This window comes from Panicum virgatum, chromosome 3K, assembly GCF_016808335.1.
Source record: "Panicum virgatum strain AP13 chromosome 3K, P.virgatum_v5, whole genome shotgun sequence".
In the NCBI taxonomy this organism is placed as follows: Eukaryota; Viridiplantae; Streptophyta; class Magnoliopsida; order Poales; family Poaceae; genus Panicum; species Panicum virgatum.
This window is the reverse complement of record NC_053138.1, coordinates 32595809-32606167: the sequence shown is the minus strand read 5'-3', so window position 1 is coordinate 32606167 and position 10359 is coordinate 32595809. Positions and strand designations below refer to the sequence as shown.

The 10359-nt window shown below is 46.4% G+C and overlaps 1 protein-coding gene across 1 annotated transcript; it reads left to right on the top strand.

The window, feature by feature from the left end:
- The first annotated feature begins 1263 nt into the window (after window positions 1-1263).
- On the top strand, window positions 1264-9780 carry LOC120699021. Its single transcript, XM_039982865.1, has 4 exons — window positions 1264-1910; window positions 8982-9222; window positions 9337-9369; window positions 9607-9780. Exons 1-3 carry the CDS (start codon window positions 1442-1444, stop codon window positions 9341-9343), a joined length of 717 nt encoding a protein of 238 aa, XP_039838799.1. The 5' UTR covers window positions 1264-1441; the 3' UTR covers window positions 9344-9369; window positions 9607-9780.
- Window positions 9781-10359: the final 579 nt, after the last annotated feature.

The window sequence follows — 10359 nt, the reverse complement described above, 5'->3', positions numbered from 1 at the left end:
GCTACGGCTACGGCTCCATTTCTGCGCGGCGAGAAATCTCTCAAGTCGAGGCCGCTGTTAGTTGCCACAGGAGCGAATCTGGCGTTTGTGTCCGCGCGCTCTTTTGAAAACGGAGGCAATTCTAGATGATAATGCAATGATAGTGTGCGAAGTTTGTTACCCCGTGGAGAAATTGCGCACCTTGAAGGCAAAATCGGTATCTTTCCTCTCCAACCAGGTTGCATAACGTAGAAAGTCCTCTGCTTTCTTTGGTCAAGACCTTACGTGGAGATCATATGTGAAAATTAGAGCTTAATAAGCAAACCTTCTTGCCTCAGCTTGTAACAGAAGTCAAGATTTCAGATTCAGAATAAGGCTTAAACCTGAGTAAACGAACGGCGAGTAGCTACAAAACCGCGCCTAGAATAGGCTCGGATTGGGGATATTTGACCGGCTGCTTACCAAGCGGGATTCAATATCCAAAAGGGCTCATTTACATGGGCCATTTTTTAATTCATTTTATCCGGTTGAAAGATCAGCACTTTATGGTTTACCAATTAGACAACATATCAGGGGCAAACCAACCTCTCCGTGTAAACTATGCAAACTTCAATCTGAGCTACCGGATCAACATCCAAGGATGAGGGCGCATGAGAGGTGAAAGGGGGATTTGCAAATCTCCGCCTGCCCTTGAATTGGGTAATCACACTTTTGCAAATCTCTCTCCCAATTAGGTAATCACACTTTTGCAAATCCCCCCTCCCACCTCCTCTGCACTTTCCCTTTGGATGTGGATCCGGTGGTCCAGATTGAAGTTTGCATAGTTTGCACGGAGAAATTGGTTTGCACTTGATATGTTACCTACCAATTACCAATCAACCATATCACACTGCCATGTAGACTCACTCTTAATTAACTACACGGGGTAAGGTGGCAAATCTTGAGAGCCACCATCATCAATGCTAAATCCTAAAATTATATATTCAGATTCAGACTTATCTGGGTTGGTGGCATAGCGTGATCCCTGTATGAAATCAATGTCTAAGGCTCCACTCCACATTCTAAAACAAGGCTTATATGTTATGAAACACCACTTTTACTAATGATAAATCCTAAGTTCTCCCCATTTAGATTCATGGATGTAGCATGATCCTGTATGAAACCTAGGGATGGCAACGGACCCGATCCCCGATGGGGATTTCATCCATTAAGGGATCAAAATGGGAATGTTTTACTCCCCGCGGGATCTTAATGGTCTAAAAATGGTCCCCATTCCCCGTCAGCCCCCGTTTACAGTGCTGAGTGAATGTACCGACGCTTTTGTCATCAACTGCAAACATTCAATCTTCGCGCGGATTGAAAAAGTCCAAATTGCACCGAAATTTACTCCCATAAACTCTTCTCGTCTATCGTCTCAAACGATGAAAAGCTTCGACAGCACAAGGAAATCAAAGGCAGCGCAATGATGCATCCCAGGCTGCTATTGTTGCCAATAATCATGGCTTCCTTGCAGCGGCTGACCGCCGCCGTCAACGCCACCACCGCAGACTCCGATTGCCCTCCGGCGACATGCGGCAACCTGACCATCACCTACCCGTTCTCGCCGGCGTTCCAGCTCACATGCGACTCCGCAGCGTCCGGCGCGTTCCTGGGCGTCAGCTCCTACATGAGGGTCCTCGACATCGACTACGGCAACCGCTCCCTCGTCGCCGTCCACGTCCTCGTTGCCGCCGACGCCGCATGCACCGTCATCTTCAACGTGTCCTCCGCCTTCGCGATCTCGGACAGGTTCAGGATCAGCGCCAACAACAGGGAGCTCTACGTCCTGTCCAAGTGCAGGGGGACGCCGTCGCCGCCGCCGCCCGGCGCGGTCCCCGTGACCAACTGCAGCAGCAACAACAGCAGCGGCACGTTCGTGTACCTGGGTGGAGGTTGTTGGAAATATTTCAGTTAAGATATATTGTGATCTTCACTATTAAGAAAGCGTTTAAACCATTTAAACGCGATTAAGGAAACCTAATGATAAAACCCTAATAGGCTGTGATCAGCAGGCCCATTAGGCCCGTTTCCAGAGGCTGGCCCCCAGCCCCACAGTGCTTATAAATATAAGGTCGTGGTTAGCACCTTAATTAACCCATTCACGTCATTCTAAAACCCTAGCCACCGCTAGTCTGATCGCTGAAGGCACTGGAGGGGTTTGGAAGGCCAAGCACTCCCGTTTGGCGCCCGAAGGACACCGATTCGCCGCTGCGTTTTCTACACCGACAGGAACGCCTACTTCCTCTACGGATCAGGCGTAAATGGCTACTGCAACTGCTAACGCTGGTATAATGTTTACCAATTTTTCTGCATTAGATTGATTCGTCATGAACTAGGTTATGTTAAGATCTTGGGTTATTAGCCTCTAATGTTTAAGCCTGGCTAATTCTAACAATCGGTATCATGAGCCATCTTAACCTAGTCATGCACGGTCAATTTTGAGCCATGTTTATGCCTCTGATTTTCGTCGGTTTAAGATGCAATTAGATCCTGCATAATGGCTTTTATGTGTTAATCATGCGTGATTAGATCTAAATCAAGGTTAATTAAGTTTCTGATCACGAGATTAGATCTAATCTAATTCGGTTTAGGTCAAATTTAAGATTAATCTTGATCTGTTAATGCTAAGTGTCTCGGATTAGATGCAATCATGCCTGAGTAATGAATCAGTTTAAGTTAATGTCATGATTAAAACAAGTAATTAAGGTTAGGGTTTAAGTTTGCTGACTGTTTTTTTTTCCAATTTATGCCTCTGTTAAGCTTTATTCCGCAAATTAAAGCCCAAAACTCATGAGGTTGATGCATCAGTGAGCATTAAGAAGGAGGGGAAAAGCAATTTTCAGATCGCATAAGAAATCCCCAAATCCCGTGATGAACCCTAACCCTAACCCTAAGATTGAATCTTACCTTGTGACCATGAGTTGGTTCACTGAGAATAAGCGGGCGGCGGGCGGCGCTTGCGACCGGGGTGGGCGCGCTGCCGGGTCCGCGCTTGAGCACACGCGGCCGACGGCCCGCACACGCGCTCCTAGCGGTGCGCAGGGCGGCCACCAGGCGGTCGCGTGGCACGCGGCCTGGGCGGCGAACCGAGCGGCCGGGCCTGACAGGCGCACGACGCCGGTGCTCCCGCGGGCCCGCGCATGACGCAGCGCGCGGCCGGTGGCCCGCGCGGTCGGCGCACCCGGGTCCCGCGCGACGCGTTGGACGCGCGCTCCACGCATGAGGCGCGCGAGTGCATGCTACAGCGGCCGGAGCTCAGACCGCGGGCCCGCGCGCGAGTCCCGCGTCAGGCGGACGCGCGGCGGCGCTGCCAGGCTCCATGCGCGGCGCGTCTGCACGCGGCGGATGCGGCCGGGCCTCGGGCTGCGTCTCCCGACGCGTGAGTTGCGGTGGCTCGGTCTGAGGGATGAAGAAGGAAAGGGAGTGGAAGTGATTTAGGGTTCAGACATGTCTCCTCTCTTTTATATGAAGCTACATTAGTTCGTGGCCCTCAGATCACAATGGACGGTCCAGATTTCACCGCATTAGGGTTTCGCGGGATGGGCCGGACTGGGCCGCGCAGCAGCTTAATGGGCCGCGCACATGGGGATGTTTTTGGGCTGTTTTCATGAGTTTTAGCCCATTTAATATTAAAGCCTTATTCTTTTACTGTTTCTTATGATTTAAGCTTAATTTTTAATTGCTGTTATGTTTAAAGGCTTTAATTATTTTTGTTGCACTTATTATTACCAGCATTATATTAATTAATTTTCATGAGTTATGTAAATGCTTTTAATTATGTTTTAATTGCATTTATTCACTGAAAATTATGTTCATCCACCATAAGCAATTAAGATGCACTCTATTTAAATGGAACCATCGGGAAGTTTATTTAGAGCACTTGTAATTAATTCTGACCATCGTTGATTTAATTACGAGTTTTAATGATAAATTTCGTTTGTTTTCCCCATCGGTGATGCAAATTGAAATTTATGTATGATTTTAATCAGACCATCGTAGGGTTAATATCATACTTCTTATGCGCATCTTAATTGTGAGTTTAATTAAGTTATTATTCTCATGATTTTCAGTGAACACTGTGACGGGCTACCTGAAGTCCATTGAGCCCCTGAATGGCACCAACTACCCCAGCTGGTATAAAGATGTTCAGGTGGCCATTGCTGTGTGCGAGTATGATCTCGCCTTACGTCAAGACAAGCCAGCAGAGCCCACTGATCCCAATGGTGATCGTACTGCCATTGAGAAGTGGGAGAGATCAGACAGGATGGCCAACATGATCATTAAGAACACGATCACTCCGGCCATCTGTGGTGCTATTTCTGATAAGGACAAGGATGGTAATGATCTAAGCGCCAAGGCATACCTTGCCAAGGTGGAGGAGAACTTTAAGAGTTCTTCCAAGACTTATGCTAGCACCCTGATCATGAAGATGCTGACTTCACAGTATGATGGGCAAAGTGGAATCAGGGAGCACATTATGAGCATGTGTGACATGGCAAATAAGCTGAAGACACTGGATATGGCTATCTCTGATGGTTTTCTGGTGCACTTCATCATGACTTCTCTGTCAGCACAATACAGTCCCTTCAAAATAAGCTACAACACTCAGAAGGCGACTTGGAGCATGGCTGAGCTCATTAGCTACTGTGTTGAGGAAGAAGAAAGGCAGAAAGCTGAGAGGATGACGGATGCTGTCAACATGGTCAGCGAGCGCTTTGGGCGTGTTAGCATGAGCAACACTCCTAAGCATCAGGCTGAGTCTGGCAGCAGCAGGCAGCATAAGAGAAAGTTTAAGAGCCATAAGAGCAAGGCCGTGTCACATAAGAAGACCTCTAATGAGAGGCTGTGCAAGTTCTGCAAGTCACCTAAACATGAGCAGAAGGATTGCCATGGATTTAAGGAGTGGCTTAAGAACAAAGGTACAATTACTGATTATGTATCTTTTATTGATGAATCATTCTTAGTGAATTTTTCTCCCAATACTTGGTGGATTGACTCAGGTGCCACTGTGCACATTTCCAATTCACTGCAGGTATTCAGTTCGATCCGAACTATAAGAGAGGGGGAGCGAAGTCTAAGAGTGGCTGATGGCAATGAAGTGAAGGTTGAAGGCATTGGGAGCTTCAATTTGGAGTTACCAGGCGGCTTCAACCTTAGTTTGCATGATGTTCTTTATGTTCCCAGTTTGAAGAGAAACCTTATTTCAGTTTCGCGTTTAGATAAGTCGGGACATATTTGTGAGTTTGGCAACTCTGTGTGCAACATTAAATTTCATAATTTAAGTGTGGGCCTTGGTCATTTGCAAGGCGATCTTTATTTGCTCTCTCTTGATAAAGTTTATTCTGTAATGAATGTGGATGATGTATCGCATAAGCGTAAGCGTGATGATGAGACTTCTTCGAAATTGTGGCATTGTCGTTTGGGCCACATTTCGAGGGGGAGAATTGAGCGTCTCATAAGAGAAGAGATACTCCATTCATTAGATCTCTCAGAATTAGATCAACAATGCGTTGATTGTATTAAGGGGAAATTCGCTAAGACAATTAAGAAAGGAGCTACTCGGAGTTTGGGCCTATTAGAAATAGTTCATACTGATATTTGTGGCCCGTTCCCAGTAAAGTCTGTTGATGGTTTTGACTCATTCATTACTTTCACAGATGACTTCTCTCGTTATGGTTATATTTACCCCATTCGTGATCGATCCGAATCATTAGATAAATTCAAAATATTCAAGGCTGAAGTGGAAAATTAGCATAATGTCACTATTAAATTAGTGAGATGAGATCGAGGTGGTGAATATTATGGGAGACATACTCCATTCGGCCAAGTACCTGGACCATTCGCTAAGTATCTTGAAGAGAATGGTATAAAGGCCCAGTACAGTATGCCGGGCGAACCACAGCAAAACGGAGTTGCTGAGCGTCGTAATCGTACACTAATGGACATGGTACGTAGCATGCTTAGTTATTCTACTTTGTCTGTGGAGCTGTGGATGGAAGCATTAAAAACAGCTGCACACATACTTAATCGTGTTCCTTCCAAATCCGTGCCAAAAACACCTTATGAGTTGTGGTTTGGGAAGAAACCATCGCTTAATTATTTGCGTGTGTGGGGCTGTCCAGCCGAAGCTAAGTTATTTAATCCACAGCAAAAGAAATTAGATGATAAGACGGTGAGCTGCTATTTCATCGGATACCCTGATAAGTCTAAGGGATACCGATTCTACTGTCCTGATCGTTTCACTAAGTTCGTTGAGACCAGGCAGGCTGTATTCCTAGAGGATGCAGGAATCAGTGGGAGCTTTCCGAGGAGGGAAATTAATCTTGAAGAAATACGGGCTGAGCTTCCCATCCCGGTGATTCAAGAAACAGTAACACCTCAGTTAGTGCCGCTGTTCGTTCCTTCCGTTCAGAGTACACCATCTGTTCAGATTACGCCTCCTGTTCAGAGTACTAGCGCTGCTCCGCCTGTTGAAGTAGCTCCTGAGCCTGCGAGCGAACAACAAGCTGAGCAAATGGCGCCTAATGCTGAAGTTGAGAACCCTGTCGAGGTGCCTCAGACTGCACCTCAACCAGCACCTCAGCCTGTTGAACCATTAAGAAGATCACAGCGGGTTAGGAAACAGACAGTTTTCCCTGATTGTGAGACATACTTAAGTGAAGACATGTATGATATTGGGAAAGCTGATGATCCTAACTCGTTTAGAGATGCAGTATCATGTGAGAACTCTGCCAAATGGGTTGAGGCCATGGAAGAAGAGCTTAAGTCCATGAGTTCCAATGATGTTTGGGATCTGGCAGATATTCCTAATGGAGTCAAACCAGTAGGCTGTAAATGGGTCTACAAGACCAAACGTGATTCTAAAGGGAATGTCGAACGATTCAAAGCAAGGCTTGTAGCCAAAGGATTTACACAAAAGGAAGGGGTTGATTATAATGAAACTTTCTCCCCTGTGTCTAAGAAAGATTCATTCAGAATCGTTATGGCGCTAGTGGCTCATTATGACTTAGAGCTACATCAGATGGATGTCAAAACTGCGTTCCTTAATGGTGACTTGGATGAGACCATCTTCATGGCACAACCGGAAGGTTTTGTTGTGAAGGGCAAGGAACATTTGGGATGCAGACTTAAGAAATCCATTTACGGGCTTAAGCAAGCGTCAAGACAGTGGAACCTTAAATTCGATCAAGTGATTAAGAAATTCGGATTTAAGGAGAATGATGTGGATAATTGTATCTACACTAAGATAAAGGGTGGTAAATTTATAATTCTAGTGCTTTATGTGGATGATATCCTATTAGCGAGCAGTGATAAGCGTATGCTGCATGAGACAAAGGGATTTCTTTCATCCAATTTTGATATGAAAGATCTTGGTGAAGTCTCTTATGTTCTGGGCATTGAGATACACCGAGATAGGACCAAAGGAGTACTAGGATTGTCTCAAAAGGCATATATTGAGAAAATGCTTAAGAGATTTAATATGGATAAGAGTAAGGCCACACCTGTTCCATTAGCGAAGGGCGATAAGTTTAGTGAAGCCCAATGTCCTAAGAACCAATTGGAATCAGATGAGATGAAGGACATACCTTATGCTTCAGCTGTCGGAAGCCTGATGTATGCACAAGTCTGTACGCGTCCTGACTTGGCATTTGCTACCGGAATGTTTGGAAGATATCAGAAAAATCCCGGAAAGGTCCACTGGGTTGGTGTCAAGAAGGCATTACGTTACTGCCAAGACACTAAAGACTTCATGCTCACATACAGAAGATCAGATAACCTTGAAGTTGTGGGTTATACTGATGCTGACTTTGCTGGATGTGTGGATAGTAGGAAATCTACATCAGGATATATCTACATGTTAGCTGGTGGAGCTATATCATGGAAAAGCTCTAAGCAAAGTTTAGTTGCAGCGTCGACGATGCAAGCTGAGTTTGTGGCATGCTATGAAGCAACTGGACAGGCTGTTTGGCTTAAGAATTTTATTCCGGGCCTCAAGGTAATTGACAGCATTACGGAACCTATAACGTTATACTGCAATAATCAGTCTGCAGTATTCTTTTCGAGTAACAACAAGTCAAGTGGTGCTTCCAAACACATTGACCTTAAGTATCGTGTTGTGAAAGAAAGATGCCAGGATCGAACCATTAAGATTGAGCACATAAGAACTAATGCTATGTTAGCGGATCCGCTCACTAAAAGCTTACCACCAAACGTGTTTAAGCAGCACGTTACTAATATGGGTTTGGTGGATAGTCTTTAGGTCCTGGTTTAGGGCCATTATGACTCCCAACTAACGAATAAGCGTTCTACCGAGGTGTTTCAGTGAGACTGTAGGTAATGGGGTCCCAGTAGTGCATCAAGCTACTGACGACGCATTGGTCCGGTACTTTCTGTTACTACTAAGGGTGAACATTAGTATAATACGAACATTAGCCTTAACCGTTCGATCAAGTGGGAGAATGTTGGAAATATTTCAGTTAAGATATATTGTGATCTTCACTATTAAGGAAGCGTTTAAACCATCTAAACGCGATTAAGGAAACCTAATGATAAAATCCTAATGGGCTGTGATCAGCAGGCCCATTAGGCCCGTTTCCAGAGGCTGGCCCCCAGCCCCACAGTGCCTATAAATATAAGGTCGTGGTTAGCACCTTAATTAACCCATTCACGTCATTCTAAAACCCTAGCCACCGCTAGTCTGATCACTGAAGGCACTGGAGGGGTTTGGAAGGCCAAGCACTCCCGTTTGGCGCCCGAAGGACGCCGATTCGCCGCTGCGTTTTCTACACCGACAGGAACGCCTACTTCCTCTACGGATCAGGCGTAAATGGCTACTGCAACTGCTAACGCTGGTATAATGTTTACCAATTTTTCCGCATTAGATTGATTCGTCATGAACTAGGTTATGTTAAGATCTTGGGTTATTAGCCTCTAATGTTTAAGCCTGGCTAATTCTAACAGAGGTTATGGCACGGGCCAGCCGCCGGCGAACGACCGAGGCTGCGAGCTCGCCATGTTCCCGGTGCTCGGTTCGGAGGCAGAAGGCGCCACGGCGGACAGTTACAGGCGGCTCATAAGGGCGGGGTTCAGGTTGGAGTGGGAACCTGTCGGTGACTGCGACGCCTGCAGAGCCAGCGGCGGCCAGTGCCGGTACGATGGCAACACGGCGGCGTTTGCGTGCCTTTGCTCGGGCGGCGACATGCGGTGAGCTAAGATTAAACTGTGGTGGTTTATGCAAAGTTTTAAATAATCATGTTCCAGAGTCGGTTTATAATATTTTTTTGATTCATCAGAAGTTTCATTGGTTTCTTTGTGCAGACAGTAAGCGCAAGAGCAGACGATCTTTGATTGGTAAGCATTCTGCTATGACTAGTCAAATACATACTCCTATGAACTACTTGTCTATCTTCAAGTCGCTTCATGCTCAGTTGCTCAAAGTTTTCCTAAACCTTTTCTTTTTAAATATCTTCAGTGTCATTGTCTGTCGTGGCTACCTTCGTTTGCATCTGTCTTGCTTGGCTGATGTACCGTCAGAAGCAAAATTTCAGATCAGGTGTCTTGACACTGGCAAACGTACTCTACTGACAGATCAAATGAAGAAGTCCTAAGAAGGCGCGGATCTCTTGCTCCACATAGGTACATGTATTCAGAGCTGAAGAAGATAACGAGATATTTAAGGAGAAGCTAGGAGAAGGCGGCCGTGGAGTGGTATTAAAGGGAAGCCTTCAGGATGACCGAGTAGTTGCTGTGAAGCTCTTGAAAGGATCCTGTAGGAGGAGATGATTGTTTGTATTCCTCCAACTCTAGAAGGGTGGGTATATATAATACCTATACATGGGCCTCTAGACACATGGGCTCAATATACTCCAACACCCTCGCAGTCTGAACTACCGGCGCAGCGGTGTTCAAGACTGTACAACAAGAAAGCTAACACCCCCGCAGTCTGAACTACCGACGCAGCGGTGTTCAAGACTGTACAAGAAGAGAGTACAAAGGGCAGATACCACCCCCCCGCAGCCACAACTAGCCACCGGCTATGTTGAGGCTGGATCGAAACACCGAGAAGGTCGAGGAGGGCAGCCCCTTGGTGAAGATGTCAGCAAACTGGGAGGTAGTCGGGACATGGAGTACCCGAACGTCGCCGATTGCGACTCAGTCGCGCACGAAGTGTAGGTCGATCTCCACGTGCTTTGTCCGCTGATGCTGGACGGGGTTGGTGGAGAGATACACGGCGCTGACGTTGTCACAGTAGACGAGCGTGCTCTTGGCGAGCGGGCTGTGGAGCTCCGCCAAGAGCTGTCGTAGCCAGGACGCCTCCTACGCCGTTAGCGACAGCCCGGT